This window comes from Vigna angularis, chromosome 3, assembly GCF_016808095.1.
Source record: "Vigna angularis cultivar LongXiaoDou No.4 chromosome 3, ASM1680809v1, whole genome shotgun sequence".
Lineage (NCBI taxonomy): Eukaryota > Viridiplantae > Streptophyta > Magnoliopsida > Fabales > Fabaceae > Vigna > Vigna angularis.
This window is the reverse complement of record NC_068972.1, coordinates 21,870,156-21,892,963: the sequence shown is the minus strand read 5'-3', so window position 1 is coordinate 21,892,963 and position 22,808 is coordinate 21,870,156. Positions and strand designations below refer to the sequence as shown.

Sequence of the window (22,808 nt, the reverse complement as noted above, 5' to 3'; positions counted from 1 at the left end):
ACATGAGATAATTAAATTGTATGAAAAATAGCATGAGCATATGCAGAAGTAGTTTTATTTTCAACCGTTGTTATTTATCGTCCATGTTACCGCCAGCATAAAAGGATTTAAACTCGTAGCATGAAATATTAAGTTTCTCAATTATGTGAATGTGTTTGATTCGCGTAATCATGGACGTCAAGAAACCTGAAATGTCTCCTTCTGATTGGAATTGGAACTTGGAAAGGGTCATCACCCCGGGTTTGGTGCATGTGTCCTCGTCTTGACAATTCTATTTCTTGTATTTTGCCTAAAAACAGGAACCAAAGATTCTCTTACACAGCTTCATCGAGGATATCAAGGATGCATTTACACTGCTTCTGCAACAAATAAAGCTTTACAATACATTCTGCATAAAATAAAGCTGTCTACCATCCCACTGCCAGTTACATTATTTTAAATTAAGAAAACCTAAACTTATATTAACATAATATTCACATCAATACCCATAAAGTTTTTTATTTTTTAAAAAATACGAAATTATATTATATTTATATAGTTTTAAAATAAACAAAACATAAATACATAATATTTTTAAATCTCCTCAGTTTAATTTTGTAACACAATATCATGGTAATATACAAACATAAAAAAGAAAGTAAGTTAGAATTTAAAAAAGTTTAATACACATATTCAAGACGTTAAATACATAGAATCAATCACATTTCATCCATATATTCTAATAATATCATTTCAATTATTATTGACATAATCATCATAAACATTTAATTTTAATTTCAAAATATTCATAAGTTAAATTAGACTCCAAGAGATACATATGTAATACTACCTTCATAAAGTTATCACCACAATAAAGTTACATAATAGAAATTCAATCCACTCATGATAAATTTCTATGATCTACTAGACAATTATTTCAATATTGCAAACTAGATTACAAAAATTTCTTTTTACTCTCATTGTTTACGTAAGTCCAATTTAGTAAAATCAAGATCATCTACTTCAGTCCCAAATTCAATAGACAATCTAAACATATCAACCTAATATTTTTTCTATAGTAATAACTATGCTCACCGAACAATGATGTTATATTAGAATCATACCCCATATTAATCAAACGTAATCATACAATAAAAAAATACACAAATTTTTAGAAACCTGTAAACTAAATTTCTTAAAGTTCAGAAAATACTTTCTATCACTCACTTATGAATTATATTTAAATTAAGCACACGTTACAATTCTCCTAACCAAAATTTTGCTTGCTCAGCCAAAGACACCATGTCTCGTGAATTTTAGTCATCCAATGAAGGTTTTGCTTACCTAGTGACCATAATATTCACCTAGCAACTACACCATCGGGAGTTTTTATTAAACAACTTACTAAACGAGAATTTACTCTTTAACAACCAAAACTCCCAGGCTTTTAATTAAACATGTTTCGGTTTATGGGGTCGAGATTATAAATCTTCCAAGTTTTGTGTGTCCAAGTTCTTGTTTTCTTTTGTCCTCTACTCTGTTTGGTCTAGTTGAGAGCTTACTTGCAGAAGGTACTTCGATGACAAAGTTAGTGTTTGTTCGGCTGTTATAGTAATTAATGCACAATAAATGCAAATCACCTACATCTTTACCTCAAACTTGTATTTATAGTTTTCGGATTGAGCTTTAGATTAATGATACCAAATTTCTAGTAATCATGCTTTAGTCTAAGCTACTTAATGTTAGTGTTAATCTCGTAGTATTTTGACTGTTTGGCTAGTCATGTGATGGTCGTATTGTCCATCATAAGTAATAGAAGTAAGGCCCAATTTGGCCCAACAGAGCACATGTGAAACCAAAGCAGAAAATAGCACAACAAAAGAATATACCAGACTATAGTGCTGTATATAAGACTTTTTTGTTTTTGCCCTTATTCTGTTAGGTCATCTTTTGTATATATATATTACCCTTTATGAAAGGTAATACAAAAGAATGAATTCCTTTTGCATCTTTATCTCTTATCTCTCTTTTCTTCGTCTTTGTTCTTTTATGGTATCAGAGCTCCCTCCTAGAGTTCTACCCTTTTTCTTCTTTTCATCATATGACTGAAACAAATTCCAAGAGCACAGGTCATGATTAAGAATTCAATCCTAATTCTAGTGTCTCTTCTGACCCTAGTCTCATTTCTTCTAGTACCCTTCTATATTCATCCTAGTGAAGGACCTAATTCTGTTTCTATTACACCTATTCTTACAGAAAATAATTACCATTCTTGGTCTCGCTCATTTAGAATGACTTTGATTTCCAAAAGTAAAATAAGTTTTTTGATGGATTCCATACCTCTTCCTTCTCCTACAGATATTTGTACCATTCTTGGGAACGTTGTAATATATTGATCATGTCCTGACTCCTTAACTTTTTGTCTTCCTCTATTGCTCAGAGTGTTATCTTCTTTGATCGCGCCATTGATATTTGGATTGATCTTCGGGAACGTTTTTTCCAAGGTGATTTGCTTCGTATAACAGAGCTCCAAAAAGAAATCTTTGGCCTTCGCCACGGTTCGAAATTTGTCTTTGATTATTATATTTGGCCTTCGCCTTCGCCTTTGCCAACATATCCCATCAATGTGATCAACAAACATTGAGGGGGTCAATCCATTCGTCAATGCGTCCACTCCTCCTCCCACATAGAAGTCATGGTGGCGGTCTTTCTCCAAATGAAAGTTTCAAGCAAAAATCAAATAAATATTGTTCCTACTACAATCGAACTAACCACACCATTGATGTGTGTTATAACAAACATGGGTATCCTCCTAGTCACCCTCGCTATCCCAGTAGACCACGCTTCAACGACAACAATGATTGCAATGACGTTGGCTCTTCCTCCTCTGTTAACATTGTCGTAAAAAATGCATCCCTCACAGGTGACAATGGCGAGAACTCCACATGAATCAAGGTTTACTCTAACCTAGGCTCAATATCAGTGTGTAATGGATCTTCTACATCAACCAAATTCTTCCTTAAATGATGTGGGCCCAAGTGTTAATGTCTAGCCCTCAAGTGCTAGTTCTTCTTATATCAAACAAAAGGGCCAAATTTCTGATTCTCTTAGTATTTCTTTCATTTTTTGCACCACCACACACATTCTTAACGCTAGTAAACACACACCCTCACCATCATCACTGTCCCCTAGATTATAGACTCTGGTGCAACAGATCACATTGCTTCCTCTTTACATCGTTTTCAAAATTATTCAAAGATAAAACCAGTTGATATATGTTTATCCAATGATACCATTGTCAAATCTTATTTTTCTGGTACTGTCCAATTTTTCCCAAAATTCATAATCCATGATGTACTATATGTACCATAATTTAACTTCAATCTTCTTTCTATATCAAACTTAATTTCCTCTCTTAAATACTCACTTTCTTTGATGATTCTTGTCAAATACAAGAAATGGACACATGTTAGATGATTGGTTTGGCTAAATTGACAAAAGGTCTACTATTTAGAAAACAAAAGGAAGGAGAAAACCTTATTTCCTATGCCAACAATGTTGTTACCTCATTTTTATCCTCACCAACCTATGGCATTTTAGGCTTGGCCACCTTTCTCGAAAACGTCTCAATGACTTGCATAATAAATATCCCTTTATTCCAAAACATGTTCATGAAAATTGTCATATTTTTCATCTTTCAGAACAAAGAAAATTGTCCTATACGTCTAGCACGAGTAGAGCTTCAAATACTTTTGATCTAATTCATATGGACATTTGGGGTCTCTTTTCTACCCTTTCTCTTCATGGTCGAATATTTTTTAACCATTCTTGATGATTACAACCAATTCACTTGGATTGTTTTATTAAAATCTAAAGCTGAGGTAAAAACACATGTCCAAAATTTCATTGTCTTTGCTGAAAATCAATTTGACACAAAAATCAAATGCATTCACATGAATAATGGTCCAAATTTTTTTCTTAAAGATTTCTTGGCATCTAAAGGCATCCTTCATCAAACTAGTTGTGTTTACACTCCCCAAAAAAATGGCAGAATTGAAAGAAAACATCAACACATTCTTAATGTTGCTCATGCAATTATGTTTCAATCTCATCTTCCTAAACATTTTTGGTCCTATGCGGTTAAACATATTGTTTATTTAATTAACCATGTTCCCTCTCCTATCATTCAAAACATGTGCCCCTATGAGCTTTTACATAAACAAACACCTGATTTTTCCATGCTTAAAATTTTTATTTGTTTATATTACGCTTCCACACACACTCCACGTCAAAAATTTGATGCTCGTTCTCGTGAGTGAGTTTTTCTTTGTTTTCAAACTGGAAGTAAGGGATGTGATATTTTTTATTTGATTTCTAAAACTATTTTTATATCATGAGACATTTTCTTTTTTGAATTTAATTTTCTGTTCACACCAAATTCAAGTTCAAACACCATTATTTATACTCCTCTCATGGATCCATACCTTGAACACTATCAGCCCCACTCGGCCGAACATTCACACAATCCATTTATTTCTCATGAGTCATCTAAATTCTCACCTACTACTCATAGATGTCAATCTAACCCACCCTTCACACAATCCCAAACCACCACACAACAAACTAACACAAGCTAAAACAATCCATCACCTAACCATTTACCATAATCTTCAGATACACAACTTTCAACACCACTAGCACCACCCATTCGTCGCTCCACTCGACCCAACAATCCCCCTCCTTTCCTTCACAATCTTTAGGTGTAATTCTTTGTCTATAATGCCAAATCCATAATCTTTCAGGTGTCGGTATCCAATTCAATCTGTCATTAGTTATTGTCGAATTTCTGAATCTCATCGTCATTATTTAATGAATCTTTCTTTTGAGTAAGACCCCATAATTATCATGAAGTCGTTTCCCATTCTTGCTGGCTTGAGGCCATGAACGTTGAGATTGATGCCTTGGTTTTGAATAAAACTTGGGAAATTGTGGACAAACCTCCCCATGTCAAACCCATCGATTGTAAGTGGGTTTACCGACTCAAACGAAGATCATATGGCTCTATAGAACGTTACAAAGCACATTTAGTTGCCAAGGGTTTTGCACAGATACTTTAAAACTTTTTCTCCTGTTGTGAAAATGGAAACCATTCGCGTTACTCTTGCTCTTACATCCATTAATCATTGGCAACTTCAATAATTAGATGTCAACAACTCGTTCCTTCATGGGGATCTTATTGAAAATGTGTACATGTCTATTCCTCCTGAATTAGGCTCTTATGATCCCTCAAATTGAAGAAATATCTATATGGTTTCAAGCAAGCTAGTCACATATGATATGAAAAATTTTCTCTTTTGCTTATCTATTGTGGTTATATTCAAGCCCAAGCTAATCATAGTTTGTTTATTAAAGTTTCTGGTCCTGACATTATTGCTATGATTATATATGTTGACTAGAAATTCACCTGTTGAAATGACTCATATTAAACATGTTTTTCACTCTAATTTTCACATTAAGGATCTTGGGATTTTAAAATATTTTTTGGGCTTGGAGGTAGCTCAGAAAGAGGGATTTCTCTTTGTCAACGCAAATATTGTATTAATTTACTCACAAATACTAACATGCTTGGTTGTAAACCTTCCTTTAGCCTAATGGATAGCTTTTCGCCTCCATCAGGACTCTAGCCCCCTCTGGGATGATCCCTTGTCCTATCGACGTTTGGTTGGAAGACTATTATATCTTACTACTACACGTCTATACATTATATATGCCACACAACAATTTAGCTAATTCATGGCTCATCCGACTCAAGCTCACCACCGTGTTGCTAATAAAGTTTTAACTTAACTCAAAAGTTGTCCAAACAAAGGTCTTCTTTCTCGTAGAGATTTTTCCCTACAAATATCTGGTTTTAATGATGGCTACTGGGCCACTTATGTTGAATCTCACTAATTATTGTTTCTTTCTTGAACATTCTATAACTTATAATTTATAAGTTTATAATAAATGAATAAATAACAATAATAATAAACTTTGAAAATACATATACTAGACCCGTATGCATCATCTTCTTTTATTAAAATAATAATTTTAATTTAAAAAGTAATTAAATTTAAATTAGCAATAGTTTAAAAGATAAAAATAAAAATATAATTATTTTAATTTAAAACTATATTAAATTAAAAAATATTTTTATAAATTATAAATTATAAATATTATAAAAGGAGTGAATAATTAAAAGTATATTAAATTATAAAGAAATATTTTTTCACAGAATTCAGTTCTTTGTGTTTCTTTTGTTCTCAATCCCCAAACATTTGCTGTTTAGTTGCATAGACACTGCTTCCATATTAAGGTTGGGTTCCTTAGCCATTTGCTAGCTATGAGTTGGGTTCCTTAGCCTTTTCCAAGTACCTGATTGCTTTCTGAATTCAGCAAGTTTCGGAATGGCGACGAGCGCGAACAGCGGTGGCGTTGGCAACCAAACCTACAAACCCTACCGGCATTTGAAAACCCTAACTGGCCACGAAAGCGCCGTGTCATGCGTGAAGTTCTCGAACAACGGAACGCTATTAGCCTCGGCATCCCTCGACAAAACCCTAATTATTTGGTCATCTGCCACGCTCTCCCTCCTCCACCGCCTTGTTGGTCACTCTGAGGGCATCTCTGACCTGGCCTGGTCCTCGGATTCGGACTCTCACTATATCTGCTCTGCCTCCGACGACTGCACCATCCGTATATGGGACGCCACCGGGGGCGATTGCGTGAAGATCCTCCGCGGCCACTCTGATGCGGTCTTCTGTGTGAATTTCAATCCCCAATCAAGCTACATAGTGTCCGGGTCCTTCGACGAGAGCATTAGGGTTTGGGATGTGAAGACCGGCAAATGCGTCCAAGTCATCAACGGCCACTCTATGCCTGTCACCTCCGTGCACTACAACCGCGAGGGCACCCTCATCCTCTCTGCCAGCCATGATGGCTCTTGCAAAGTTTGGGACACCAAAACCTTTGCTCCATTGAAGACCCTCATCGATGATAAGGTTCCTGCTGTCTCCTTCGCCAAATTCTCCCCCAATGGCAAGTTCATTCTGGTCGCAACTCTGAATGACACCCTGGTGAGTTTCATTCTCTTTTTAATTTTTCTTCTTCAGTGTTTTTTACATTCTAAATAGTGTTTTTTTCTTTTAAGTAGAAAGATATTACTGTTACTGTCAACCAAATAGATCAAGCAACTACTTATAAAAAAGACATTTTTTTCTTCTATAGGTAACCTTTACAAAACTACCATGTTGAAGGAAATGAGCCTAATCAATTTTTCCTGCTAGACTAACTTTAGAAAAGTAATCATTTTAATCTCATCTTACTAAGTATACCGCACCTTAGACGAACATGACTCTTCCAAAAAAAGCTTGTTCATTGTATCTACTGGATTATTACTCCATTAGAAGGTTAGAAATGGAGCAGAGATGGCAAAAGGGAAGGAATAAGCTGATTTAACAGGAAAGATCATGGAATTATCTTCTTTTCAAACACATTTATCACAGCTTGCATAACCTTGCATAGCATACCAAAGTTGATAACATAGTCTAGGGCCCTTCTCTCAATCAAATATATTCTGCCTCCAAATGCCATTTCCAGAACCATACCCAGTTATCAATCCATTGGTATCACTGCACAAAAAAAACCATGACAGAGCAGCTGAAGAATACTAAAATACTATCTGATGAGCATATATCCCTCCAGCAAATGGGAATTGCTATTTTGCAGTCTCCTTTATTCAAAGGCATTTGATCCCAAGGGACCGGATTTATGAGGCAATGATTTATAGTAAGCAGCCTCTGGATCGCAACCTTCACTTAGCCATAAGACCCAAATTAATAGTTCCTGATTTTTAATTCCAACCACCCGTCGGCCCAAGGTCTTGGGTAGACAAACAATTTTCCTTATGGTATCATCACCAGATCATGGAAACGATCTTTGAAATCTGGATCGAGACATTTAAATTTCTCTTTGGAGCTTAATATAAAAGACAAGAATATCTTAAATTATCTATGCAATATATTGGGAGCACAAATTTTTCACGCTAATATGTTATGATTTTAGATAAATTGTGACTCTGCTTTTGAATGCAAACTTAAGAGGAAATACCCAGATTAACCATAGTATTGCTTGTTCTTTCTGAATGAAATTTATCTTTCTATTATTTTCTTTATCAACTAAAAACAGGAAGTGCTGAGATAACGTATCGATCATTTGTGCTGCTGACATTGTGTAGAATTAGGCTGGAAACATGACATGTATGAACTTCTGAGGACGGGTTTGATGAAAAGGTTACTTCTGGTCCCGCTCTGCATCATTAAGATAAGGGTTCGGCGTGAGAAACAGTTAGAAATCATAGTGAATAATCCATTGGAAATAGTGATGGGTAAAAAGTAGTTAAAATGAAGAGTATGATTGGTATTGTAAGGAGCTTACTGGATTGTAAATTGTAGAGTCGTAATACACATAGTAGATCCTACATCAATCTGAGATATGCGCTAATAAAATAATATAAATAGTTTTGAAAAAATTCATCCATAGTTTCACACTTTAATATAATTAATCTAACTTGAGCTCATCAAATAAGTCATACTAAAGAAAATATGTCAACCAAGTGCTCATGAGTCACAACAAAACAACTTAAATACCTAATTACTTAAGTGAAAGTAGCCTGAACAAAATACCAAATTATCAAAACCAACTACCAAGTCCATGAACACCTAGATGGCTAACGCCTTAGATACTAAACATCTAATATAAATCTTTCAAATTAAAACCAAAACTGGAGGGATTTTCATTAGCTATATCTCCTTAACAAAGCCCATTAATTAGACCATTCTCCTCCTAGTGGTGGGACAACAAGGACATCATCCTATTGCCCTCCACCTTGGGCTTGACCTTGTACTTGTACATCATCTTCATTTGAATTTGGAGCACCATTTAAACTACATTTTCATTGTCTCCACTCATTATTGCATAGAATATCATCAAGTTGGAACTCCTCAAGTGATTTTCTTTTGCCTTCCTTCATTAGCCAATATTGAATTAATCGTGACATAAACAAACATCATTCATAGTTTCTTGTTTTAAATCATTATTTTCTTTGTGTGAACCTAATAAACACAAGTGCAAACATACATATAATTAACAACGCAGCACTAAAAACACATTGATTTGATGTTTTCATGACTTCCATCGATGATACCGCCTATCTGCTCTGCTGTGATCTTGTGTATGTACTGAATTGGACATGGTGGACAAAAAGTGGAATTGAGTGATCCATGATTTTCTTTGCAATTTTAATTACGTTGGTGATGGGAGCACATTGTTAAGTAGTGTCCTGGAGACATTTAACATTCTCTGTAGTTAATTTTCTATGTTAGTTTAGCATATTGGTTCTTTGATAGTTTCCCTGACAAAATAGTTTTTCTGGATGCAGAAGCTCTGGAACTACGGGAGTGGGAAGTTCTTAAAAATATATTCTGGGCATGTGAATAGAGTATACTGCATAACTTCTACATTTTCTGTGACTAATGGGAGATATATTGTTAGCGGTTCTGAAGATTGCTGCGTTTATTTATGGGATCTTCAGCAGAAAAATATGATTCAGAGACTTGAAGGCCATACAGATACTGTAATATCTGTTACTTGTCACCCCACAGAGAACAAAATTGCTTCCGCTGGTCTCGCTCGAGATGCAACTGTGAGGGTTTGGGTACAGGATTCCTGAATAATATTGAAATTATAGGGTGTTTTAAGACAACTAATACAACTCATGCACGGTGATCTCTTGTGGGCACTATTCTGTCTTTCTTTTTTGTAAATATATTTTTCATTATTTGATTGTAAACTCATCACATTTCTAGACATCTTAAAGTGTTACATGTCTAATGTGTGATGTGAAGTATGAGTCTTGTATGTTACCTATCCAAATTTCTTCACTATATTCTTTTGTATTGTTTGTGCCTCGTTAGATGGGATTTTCACATTTTAAAGAATCGAAAGTGGTGGTTTTCTAAAAAGTAACGCAACTTGCACAATGTACAACTATTTTTCTTTATGCCTAGAACTAGTTTTGTAAAACTTTTAACACCATTAACGTGAGGTGATGCGAAAATGCAACAAATATTGTCCCTCTGTAAATTTCAGCCATATGTTTTTTGGATGAATGAAGGCATATTTTCCAAATGAAAATATAGCATATGAATATTGTAAATCTTTCAAGAATATTTAGTTTTAATTTAATTTCTTAAAAGCTTAAGAAAATTCAAAAGATTTGAGATTGAAACATCATTTGTGTTTCCCAAAATCTCCAATGTTCTCCATGCTGATCGCTTGAGTTATTTGAAGCTATGAGTGGACTTCACAGTACTAAAATTCAATTTCAAATGCAGTATGGACTATCCAAAGGGAAGCAGAATAATTGTTTTAAAATTTGTCAGTCATATACAGAGATTATTGCAGAGCGTGATGAAATAGTTACAACATCCGCTAGTGGATAAGACATTTAGTGGCAGGAAACATCAGTTTATCTGCATGCATTCTCGTATTCAAATTCAACTGCATACTAGGAGATCATAGATTTCAGAGACAGATTTATGAAAATAAAGATAAACAAAACATAGGTAGGAACTAACAATCAGATAGTAGCTGACATAAGATAATCTGTTGTACGCTGTATTTTGTCCACTGCATCAAAATCTAAATGCTTGTTTAAACTAAAAATAAGAAAAGCCATGAACGTTGCCATGTGAGTTTCTTTTTCTCATTTGGAAACAGAAGATCATTCTTGACAGTCACACCATTAAGAAAATTTATTTACCACACCCACTTACTCTCTTTGCAGACCATATGTTTTGCAAGCGTAAGATCAAGATGAGAAGAAAGGGGCAAGTTTATTAGTTTCCTTGTTGAAAAATGTGACTGTCAATATAAATATAACATTGAGGAACAAGACTTAACAACTCAATTGACTACTACTCATGTTTCCAAGCATACAAAATGAGAGAGAACCCAAAGCATTGCAGCTGGGAATCCTTAAGCTGCTGAGAAGAAGACAATGTTAGTGCAGTGGTATCAGAAGCTGATTGGCCTTCCCACACCTTTTCACTTGAAATGCATGTTTGGAACATGAAGACTGCATTGCCCATAGCATTCCCATAGAGCCAACTATGCACATCCCAAAACACTTCAACCGGAACCCCATCCACCAAAATGGTGTGATTCCCTCGGAACTTCCACTTGAGACGCTTCACCTGCATCACTGTCTTGCTATCAATCCGAATCACAAGAGAGGGATCGTTAAAACCCACAGTATCACACTCAATTGTGACATCATGCACTTGCCCCTTGTCAAAAAACTGAGCCTTTGCACCATAAAACTTCTTCCCAAAAATATGCTCTCTTTTTGCAATGAAAACGGTACCACTGTGAGAAAAAGCACAATCACTGTCCATCTTCTTGCATGCCTCCTTTTTCAGATCCCCAAGCAGCAACACCAGCTTCTTGTTGAACACCACCACTAAGTAGAAACCCTCCAGCGGCTCAGGCCCGGAACCAAACTTGGCACAGCTCAAATCCCAAAAGATATCAATTTTACCAGATTGGACCTCCAAATTCTTGGACCCTTTTCTCTTGGAGAATAGCCATGGCTTTATCTCAACCTTGCAGAGACAATGATTTCCCAAATCATCAATTCCCACGCTCAAGCCTTGACCCATGAGAGTTTTGGTCCAGGAGACCGTGATCAGACATGAACGGCGTCTTAATTTGCACTGGTACACACACGTGACAACATTTTGAGCCGCTCTTGTGGTGCTTGATGAGGATGAGTCAGCAACCTGAACCCCATTTTCTCCAAAACAAGAAGGAAAGTCCTTCATGGCAACACTAGCAACAACAAACAATTGGATGCAAAAGAGTTGAGTTTGGACATGTGCTTCTAATCGTGTTTCTTCAGAATGGGATAGGACATAGGAGGAGAGAGGGGTGTGGGGGACAAAGAAAGAGATTTAGATTTGGTTGATGTTTGAATTGTGTGGGGAGATTAAGTGGAGTAATAACCAAAACAAAAGGATGAGTGATGAAAAAACCTTTGCAGGGAACATAAAAAGGAAGAGTGACTGAAAGGAAAAAGGTCGCTTTAAGCACATGGGGTACCAAGGATAATAAAAGGCTACATACAATTGACCCCATTCTATTGCTACTGCCATTGCTGTTGCTATGCTTATGCATGACATGAGTCAACCAAATGCCAAAGACTGCCGTCTACGCTAGAAGAAAGTAATGGGTTTCAAATTCAGCAAATGGGTTTCAAATATCTTTTGTTGATGGTAATAAGAAAGTTTAATTTGTTGAATTTCATATGTTGTGATATCACAAACAAGTCTCATCAACAACTTCTGTGACCTTTATGCTTCATAAGATCTTAAACTTTTATGGTAAATTCTGACTTTTCTTCTCTTATTCTCTCATGTTTCCTCCCTTCTTTCTCTTCCAATTCTTTTGTGGTATAAAAGACAAGTTAAAAGAATTAAGTTAGCTTAGTAAGATGGTAAGACGTGGTAATTCAACAATAATCTTCCTCTTTAAGATGCTATGACCTTAGACGCATCATTATTTAGTCGCTCTCTATAAAACAGATTATAGCCCTTAAATCTTTCTCACCATATAAGGGAATTAATTTTCTTTCATATTATTGTAATGAATTAAATTATTCATTTAACTCGATACTATGTCATTAACTTGTAAAATTCTGTAATTTGATTGGCGAAAAAAAATTGTGTAATAATTACATTGAAACTAATTTACATTACAATTCTTAATCATACATTAAGTTTTTGTAAAATGAACTTTATAATAGAAACTCTATTCACAGTTTAGCCTTTTCTACAAAAAAGTATTCATTAATTATTTTATTAAATCTTCTATAATTTTTAAAAATATGAATTTCCTTGATCTTAATGTAAAAAAAATATGTTAAATTAATGTCACTTGTATATTTTGAATTCTTTTATTCAAAGTACTAATATGAAGTAGGCATACATTAATGAAGTCTGGATTTAGACTCAATTAGTGACACTGCGTTTAAGATCTTCAACTTTCCACCGACCCAAACTAACATACATTAATGTAGCAGTTAAAATAAATTTGTTTATGTCACTTAGAAGCGACATAGATAATTAGTTATCATTATAATATATTGTAATTAGATTTTTTTTTTCTTATTTACATTTACTAACCGTTATTTGAGAATTGATTAATTTGATTTAAATAAAAAACAGTTTTTAAATAGAAACAGGAATAGAGTTAACATGTTAAGATAGAATCATATATTATAAATTTTTAGATTTATAAAATCAGCTAATTTCAAATACAAACATAAATTGGAAACACTTGTTATTTTTCTCATTAAATCGTGTAGGTAATGGAAGTCTTGGAATCCCTTAAATAAGTAATTAGGTGAAATTTGGTTTGACCCTTGAATTTAAATAAATCATGGTGGCTTCTGCAAGAAACCATCCCTTTCTATGATTACGTTAATGCACCCATTGCAACAATTGAGACTATTTTGTGCCACATTGCAGACCGTTTGACCACCATGTCCAATAATTAATTTCAAGACATTATGAAAAATCTTTCTTTTACCAAACTAAGGATTAGTTGTCCCACGAAAAAATATAAGATTTCAGAGAATGGCCAAATGTAAAGACCTGAAAAATGGATCAAGAGTAGTTGGATCTTATGTGAGGCAGTCAGGTTCGTAAGACTAAGGGCATTATGACCTTAGAAAGGACCTTCAGAATCTACGTTCATTATCTCAGCTTTCCATTCTCTCTCTAAAAAGCTTTTCCTCCATTTTCTCTACCTTCTCTCTACCCATTCACCAATTTCAACTGTTGCATTGTTGATTAGGTGGTGCTCAGGTGACCGCGGCATAGAGACCTTCGCAACCATCCGAATAGATTTTCATTCTTCAGCGGGTAAGTAGCTCTTCACTATTCTCCGTTGTTTGGGACCTAGGGCAAGTTGCATGTGCCTAGTGTACCCTTCTTTACGTTTTTCCTCTGTTTGTTCTAGCTCTAAGAGTTGTTCCTATCGCCATTTGGGTGATTTGTAGAGTGCGGTTGTGCCCTTGCTGTGTGAGGTGATGTCGAGAACGATACTGTAAGCTGTGTTGTAAAGTTTTCTAGGTAAGGGAAGTTAATTATTTTGGGTTGAGTTTGTTTTCAAAGTATGCGTGCATGATGATTTATAAAATGATATGATGTTTGACTGCATTTTTTATGTTCTGTATGTTGGATGGTATGAACTAAAAATGATGATGATGATACTAGGAGTTCTTGTTTGTGTGCTGCGTTTAATGAATTTTAATGGCTGAAATTGGAATCGTTAATATCATTTTGTTAGTAGGATAGAGGAATCTTAAAAACCGGAGTTGGTACATCCCTGATCAAAAAGCAACCCTAGTCTGATCCAACAAGTTGTAACTAGTCATATGTACTGGCGCTTATGGTGAGTTTGATGCGTCAAACATTTGATTCTTCTCCGATGACCAATTGGGCTAGCAAGAAAGGTGTGGGGTAAGAATTCTGTAGTGATGGTTGTTGGATAAGCAGTTTAGAAATTTTGAAGTATTTGAGGACACTTTGAGAGGAAGAGAGATAATGAATTTGGGAGGTAGGGGTTCTGGGCACAATGGGACTGTTGAGACATATTAGTCAAGTCAATTGTGACTTGTTAGGATCATAAAACTGGACTAAAACGAGTTACAAGTATTAGAAGTGGATTTGAGTCCTTAAGTTGTTGATTTTGGTGTTCTAGAGTAGAAATTGAGTCTAAATCACTTTAGAGTTGTAATAGGAACGTTTATAATCATCTAGACAAGTTTAATTAGGTGTAATACAGGAATTAGGAGTGTTAGAAGTTGGGGAAAATAACTAGAAATGGTAAAGGGTGTGTAAGTTGCATAATTCTGCAGAATTTGCGTTATGCAGACTCGCTATGCGAGCTGTCTCACATAGCGAGACCCTGTAGAGAGTGCTCACTGTTTGAGTCACTCGCTATGCGAGTGACCAGATGGTGTTACTGTCTGTTTGTGGATTCGCCTGGCGAATCCTATCGCTATGCGACTGGTGGTGGTCTGGAACTACTGCCCTTTTAATTTGAAGAGCGAGATGGGCGCATAGCGAGTCCTCCCTAGGGGGTGCTCTCTGGTTGAACCGTTCGCTATGCGAAAGAAGTGCACTGTGCGAATGGCCAAACAATGGTGTTCCCTGTTAGATATTTCACAAGGCGAATTAGGTGCGTTGTGCGACTGGAGCTGGCCTGGAGCCTCTGCCAGAAGTAATTCGCAAGGCAAATAGTCTGTGTGCGCTATGCGAAAGTCTCTGGTTTCGATGTGCGACCTTTGTGCGTTATGCGACCAGACCAAGTGGGTTTCACCCCTTTCTTCTCCGGTTTGGATTGATTGATGTTGTTTGCTTAACAGATTGTCATGTACGTTTATGTATGAGGCTTGGGTGGTTGGAAAGAACATGATTGTGAACTATAATGATGTATTTGAGTATGAATTGGACATCTCAGGGTGAGATGATTGGAAGTGGTTGTAGGGGTTTGTTGTTGTCTTGTATAATTGTATGGAGCTTTGAAATGGTACGTCTATCCCTACACTCAAAGCACTGTTCATGCTCAAATAAAGGAGGACGGTGTGAGTGGTGAGAGTAGAGGGAGGTCCTCGTCTATAGTCTTAGAATTTAGACATAGACTGGTGAGAGGATTCACCTTGCGTAGTGTTGGGGAGGGCCAGCTGAATTATGCAAGTGCAAAGATGACCAATAGTTCGACAATTATACAAATCTGGATGAGTCGTGTTGAGTACGTATTGCATGGTTTGAAGGGTATACTTTGGATTGTTTTGTTATATATGTAACTAAACTTGAAGCACATTGTTTGTGTTATATGTATATTGCTTGTTTATCTAGCTCACCCTTGCTTCTGTGTTGTGTGCTGCTTGTGTATGTTTTCCTTTGCGATGATCATCCACTTGGATGGGAGCAGATGTTGTTGAAGAGATACCTTTGGAGCAAGTACTGGAGGATGCTGATGTTGCAGTGTAGCCTACATAGGATTACCTCTCTTTGAACTCATGACACTTTGAATACTCTGAATTGTTTAAGTTTAAATTCTGTCTTCTTTATGGATGATTGTAATCCCATACTTAATTGCAAGTCATGATCTAACTGTTCTCTTTATTTTAATGTTGACGCCTATGTTATATGATTGAGTCATTATATATTTAGGACAACAATCAAATGGAATTTTTTCTTCATGCTACTTTTGATATTTTTTTATGATTATATTGATAGAGATTATTTATCATGGGAAAGGGGGCTATAAGCAATAATTGGAAGATTTTAAGTTTTTGAATTGAATATGTTGATAAGTTTTTTTTTAATGTGCGGTTTAAATCAGGCTTTATTGTTATTTAACTTTTTTTAATGATTTTTCTTTTAAAGGATCAATTAAATCATGTCATGGTTATTGGTGATCCTAAAATATGAAAATTAAAGAGATTCAAATATGCGTTAAATTATCAATAACATTTTTATTTTAAAATCTTGAAACATGGAATTTATAAGTGGTTTAATATTTTCAAGTTTATTCAATGTGAAATTTTTTGGAACATTAGAATATTTTAAAAGAGTTGTGTATTCTTTAGTGGACAATTCTTTTTTTTTTAATGTTGTAGATTTGTTGTCATAGGTCACGTCCTTCTTTTCTGAAATAATTGTCACATGTTACGAAAGACTTTAGCTACAAGTTGCTTCTTTTTCGGCAAAGATCTCTACAATTCCTCCTTACATTATCTCACTCCATAGAATGTTGTTATTTCTTCTTTACAATCTATGGAATGTTGAGCTCTCTTCATGGATCATGAGGTTTCTATACCTTATCCTCCACATATAAACAAGTATTTCTACTCTCCTCTAAAACACACCTTTATTAATCTATTATATTCTCCTTATTTCTCTAATTATAAGGTTCTGACTTGCTAGTTTTAAGTTCCTCGGAAACATTTGAGAATTTCTTATTGTATTCTAAGTAGCTTGCACAACACATCGTGAATAAGTCTTTAAGAGTAATGATCATCCATGCCTTAGGAAACAAATTTTACTCCTGTTATCATAAGTTTTTTACAACAATCATAAGGACTTAAAGTTGATGGCATGGACTTTGACAACAACTCTACATTAGAGAAGCCAAACGATGTTTTTGCGACTCATACTATGTTTTCGAAACCTTTCTTAAATGGTTCCAAAATTGAAGTTTTCACTAGTCAAAACTTCCAACTCTAACAAGAATGTCTACCTACTTTGTTAAATATGTATGCAATTGTCTTTGCTCTTACCACTTCCAAACTCAACTCCAGTACTCCTATAAAACAAATTGAAGATTGGACCCATGTGGATAAGGTATGTCACATTTTTCTTAGTGCATTGTTTAATTATTTGTTTTATGTGTATTGCTCCTGTGGGAAAGAAAAAAATATCTTGGATTATCTTATTCTCAAATACACCGCCAAAGATTTTGTTAGACAAAGGTTCATTAAGAAATTATTGTGGTTGGTAGATAATCAAAGACAAAAACATCAATATGTTAAAAATACACAGCGAAATTTTCGGTGTTTAACAACTACTAAGAGGGGGTGAATTTGTTTTTGATAAAATAAGTTTCTTTTTAAATTGACTTCCCTTTTTAAAAATTAACTTCACAAAATAGAAAAATCAAGACAAACAAAAGCAAGTAAATAAAAGAGTATAAGAGAGAAAAACTTGCACATGTGATTTTTATACTAGTTCATATTAAAAGATCGTATGTTGTTAATCTCTCTAAAAAATTATTAACTAATAACTAGAAATAAACCAATAACTTACAAAATGAAGTAGAGTAGAGGTTTAAAATATACTTCTCTTGACTAACAAGAGATTAATAATACCTTCTTTTGACACATAAGGATGGACAAGCTAAACTTTGCTCAGCAGATGTGCTACCACATTTAGACACATTCACTAGTACAAAAACAGTGTATAACGTAACGTCCAACCATAGAATAACCAACGTTAAAAATGACCAGTGACATTTTTGTAAATAAATGTAATTATTAAACGTCGTTTAGAATTGTAATTTGACATAAAAAAGATATAAAACGTCGAATGACCAGCGTTAGACGTCAAAAGATTAGTGAATTCAATAAAAATTTGAGCGGGAGATTGAAAATTCATTCACTTTATCTTAGCACGCGAGACCATATTCTCTTCTCAAACTTTTCTCAAACGAAGTTTGACGACCATCACATGTAATATTTCTTTCATTTGATACAAATGCATATTAATTAACTATTTCATGTTACCAATGAGGAGCATTGGTGACTTGAAGATAATGATTTTGATGATGTTGCAAAGTGAAGAATATGAAGACCCTTGTTGTATTAAGTTTAAAAGCATTCCTATATGTTGGTCCGCGAGGAAAATCGAACGGCGTGTAGCAGCTAAAAGGACGAACGCTCTCTAACGGATGAAGGCCGAACGCAGTTAAAGACCGAACGACGTCAAATACAAGTCGAACGATATTGTGTCCAACAAACACTATAGAATAAAAAGTTAAGAGTTGGAAGGTATACGAGAGTTAAGCCGAGCGGTGGAAAGCTGTGAGAGAGAAGAAGAAGGATCGAGCGGTGGAGAGCATGATCGAGACCGAGCAGTTCGGACCAAGCGGTGGAGGGCATGACCGAGACCAAGCAAGGTATGACCAATACCAAGTGAGGTATGACCGAGACCGAGCAGTAAGCACTAAACGTTGGAAAGATGTGAGGAACCAAGACGAACGGTAAAAGGTGATAAGGGGTCGAGCCGAACGATGGAAGACAATAAGGAATAGAGCCGAATGACAGAAGACAATGAGGGCTCAAGCCGAATGGTAGAAGGAGGTGAAGAGCTGAAGCCGACTGGTTGAAGTATTAAATATCCTAACTATTCCAAGTCTCGTAGATAATCGATTATCACTTACAATAATTGATTATCACTGACAATTATGATATGTCTTTACAGTTTCTGACCATGCACGAACCTGGGCTTATAAATAGAGGTCTTCACAGCTCTTAGAAAGTAACTTTTCATTTTGAGAGTATTAGAGTTGTGTGCCTAAGGGAAGTTCTCTGTGAGTGAATAGAGAATCTATGCTATTTGAGAATACAGTGCATCTGAGGAAGTTCTCAAGTGATTCTTGCTCTTGTCAAGTCTTGTGAATATGAGAAGCTCGCGCTTTGTGTGTCAATGGTCGGAGTGGTTCTCTTCAAGTTGGCAGAGCTGATTCTTCTGATTCGTTTGTCGAAGGAAGGTTTTTGCATTTCTTAATCTCATTCACTATCTTGTAATTTGTAAAAACTATGAAACTGTTTTTAGTAAAAAAAAGTTAATCATTATTCATAATGATTAACGACTGGACGTAGAATCTTTTGATTCGAACCAGGATAAAAATCATTTGTGTGATTTTTCTACTCCCTATACTCTTTACATTTTCTGCACATCAACTGTTTGATAAATCGTTTATAAGAAAATTAAAGGAACCATTTTTTAAATTGACCGAACACGTTTTCCGCTATTTTATTCCGCTGCGCGACTCGACGATACCAATTGTTTTAACCAACAATAAGTATCAGAGCTTACTTTGATATTCTTTCAAATTTTTTGAAAATGGTTGGTCATCAAAATTAAGTTTACGCCGAAAGGTGCTTCCATCAACATACCACCACTTTTTATTGGTGATAACTATGCATTCTGGAAAGTCATAATGGAAATTTTCATGGGGTCTGTTGACAAAGGCATCTGGGAAGCTGTAAAAAATGGTTCTTATATTCCTAAAAGTACTGTTGATGGTGTTGAAGTGGAAAATTCCTATTTTAATTGGACTAATGAGGAAAATAAGAGAGCCCAATTTGATATTAAGACTCGTAATATAATATCTTCTGCTATGGTGCTTGATGAGTTCTATAGAATTTCTGTTTGTAAGACATCATAGGAAATGTGGGATGTGCTCAAAGTCACACATGAGGGTACTAATGATGTGAAACGCGCAAGGAAGAACACGCTCATCCAAGAGTACGAGATGTTTAGGATGCAGCCTAGAGAAACAATTTCTGATGTCCAAAAGCGCTTCACTAACACTATGAACCATTTGACAGGGTTGGGTAAGAATTTTGATGTTGATGAATTAAATGTAAAAATTCTGAAATCATTGGACGGGACTTGGCAACCAAAGGTGACTGCCATCTCAGAGTCACAAAACCTCTCTCAAATGTCAATGGCGATTCTCTTTGGAAAGCTTCGTGAGCACGAGCTTGAGCTAAACAGATTGACTGCAGAAGAGGATCAAGGCAAAAGGAAAACCTTAGCCTTTAAATCTGAAATTTCAAAAGGAAAGATTTCAAGAAGAACTGAGGATGATGACTCTAATGATGAGGAAAACATGAGCCTCATGACAAAGAAATTTGCAAAATTCATGAAAGCAAAAGGAAAGGATAAATACCATGGAGAAAGAAAGGAAACTCAAGGATCTCCATTAAGCATCAAGTGTTATGGATGTTTTAAAATATACTTCTCTTGACTGACAAGAGATTGATAATACCTTCTTTTTACACATAAGGATGGACAAGCTAAACTTTGCTCAGCAGATGTGCTACCACACTTAGACACATTCACCAGTACAAAAACAGCTTATAACGTCACGCGTTCAACGTCCAACCATTGAATAACCAACGTTAGAAATGACCGGTGGCATTTTTGTAAATAAATGCAATTATTAGACGTCGTTTAGAATTGTAATTAAACGTAAAAGAATATAAAATGTCGAATGCCCCAACGTTAGACGTCAAAAGGTTAGTGAATTTAATAAAAATTTGAGCGAGAGATTGAAAATTCATTCATTTTATCTTAGCACGTGAGACCCTCTTCTCTTCTCAAAACTTTCTCGAACAAAGTTTAACGACCATCACATGTAATCCTTCTTTCATTTGATACAAATGCATGTTAATTAACTACTTTATGTATGATTTTCGTTTCTTTTGACCGATTATTTCCACGCTCTTATCCTGTTGGGAAACAGCGGTACTTGTTCCCTCCTATGTGAACCCCAAAATGGGCACTATGCGGAAGCGTAGTAAATGAAGTGTAAATGAAAGTGTAGGAGTAGGGAAAAATAACACCGGAAATTTTAACATGGAAAATCCTCTCGAAAAAAACCATGGGACCTAGTCCAGAAAATTATCTCCACTATGAAAGTAGGATTACAGTGTTTCTCTCACTCTCTGAGGATCTCTATAAATATCTCACACTCTCGGATGGTATACAAAACTCTCACACTCATAGAAACACACACTCTCTAATTTTCCTCTTCTTCACCGTGGCTTCACTTCTCTCACGATGGTTTGTGTTTTTGATTCTATGTTGGTTCCTCTCTTCTTTGCTTGCTTCTTCCTTTTATAGAAGAACTTCACACAAAACACCAAACAACAAAGCTTAAAACATGGAGTAAAGCATGGAGTAAAACATGGAGTAAACCATGGAGCAAAACATGCAAAAACATTGACCCTTAATTTAGGGTGTGGGACCCATTTATGTTTATCCAACAAAACTCCCCCATAAACTTAAATGGATCTTCTTTCCCATCTTTGCATCTTGACTTAGTTGAAAAAAGGCACTACGACACCAGCACCTTCACAACAATCTTCAACCTTCTTGGTTGGTATTGACTTAGTCATCATATCAGACCAATTCAAGTTTGTATGGATTTTCTCTATCTTCAATTTCTTCTCATCCAGCGCTTCTCGTATCTAGTGATACCGCACGTCGATATGTTTCGAACGTGAATGGAACATGGGGTTCTTGGTCAGATGGATGGTACTTTGATTATCACAGTTCACCACATAATCGTCTTGATTATGTCCTAATTCACTTAGGAAATTCTTCATCCATAGCATCTCTTTAGAGGCTTCAGTCACCGCTACATACTCTGCTTCAGCAGTAGACAATGTCACACATTTTTGTAGCTTTGACTGCCAAGAAACAGCTCCCCCTGCAAAAGTAATCAGATAACCTGATGTTGATTTCCTTGAATCGACATCTCCAGCCATGTCTGAGTCTGAATATCCGATTAGCTTTACATCTCCATTTCCAAAACACAAGCTTCTTTTGGCAGATCCTCTTAGATACCTCAATATCCACTTAACAGCTTCCCAATGCTCCTTTCCTGGATTCGACAGGTATCTGCTCACAACTCCTACAGCATAGCCAATATCTGGCCTTGTACAAACCATTGCATACATAAGGCTACCCACGGCAGAAGAGTAGGGTACCTTGTTCATTTCTTCCTTTTCTTCTTCATTCTTTGGACATTGCGACTTGCTGAGTTTGAAATGTCCAGCAATTGGAACACGAGCAGATTTGGCATTGTGCATGTTGAACCTTTTGAGAATCTTCTCAATGTAATCTTCTTGAGATACACATAGCATTCTTCTAGAACGATCTCTGGAGATTTTCATTCCAAGTATCTTCTTTACTGCACCCAGGTCTTTCATGGCAAAAGACTTGCCCAATGCCTTCTTGAGAGCAGCTATTTTAATTTTGTCCTTCCCTACAATCAACATATCATCAACATACAAGAGAAGTATGATGGACTCACCATTTTCATAATGCTTCACAAACACGCAGTGGTCTGCGGAGGTCTTCTTGAAA

General features: G+C 35.6%; 2 protein-coding genes across 2 annotated transcripts; one reads left to right on the top strand and one right to left on the bottom strand.

Moving 5' to 3' along the window:
* Positions 1 to 6,256: 6,256 nt before the first annotated feature.
* LOC108324209 (COMPASS-like H3K4 histone methylase component WDR5B) lies at positions 6,257 to 9,945 on the top strand. The gene is made up of 2 exons (XM_017557072.2): positions 6,257 to 7,094; positions 9,458 to 9,945. Exons 1-2 carry the CDS (start codon positions 6,426 to 6,428, stop codon positions 9,746 to 9,748), a joined length of 960 nt encoding a protein of 319 aa, XP_017412561.1. The 5' UTR covers positions 6,257 to 6,425; the 3' UTR covers positions 9,749 to 9,945.
* Positions 9,946 to 10,896: 951 nt separating this feature from the next.
* LOC108325388 (uncharacterized) lies at positions 10,897 to 12,330 on the bottom strand. Its single transcript, XM_017558456.2, has one exon. The coding sequence runs from the start codon at positions 11,898 to 11,900 to the stop codon at positions 10,995 to 10,997; it is 906 nt and encodes a 301-aa protein (XP_017413945.1). The 5' UTR covers positions 11,901 to 12,330; the 3' UTR covers positions 10,897 to 10,994.
* Between the last annotated feature and the right edge of the window lie 10,478 nt (positions 12,331 to 22,808).

Coding starts and splice junctions, on each gene's coding strand:
- LOC108324209 (XM_017557072.2), top strand. CDS start 6,426: ATGGCGACGAGCGCGAACAGCGGTGGCGTTGGCAACCAAACCTACAAA. Junction 7,095..9,457: donor CAACTCTGAATGACACCCTG/GTGAGTTTCATT, acceptor TTCTGGATGCAG/AAGCTCTGGAACTACGGGAG.
- LOC108325388 (XM_017558456.2), bottom strand. CDS start 11,900: ATGAAGGACTTTCCTTCTTGTTTTGGAGAAAATGGGGTTCAGGTTGCT.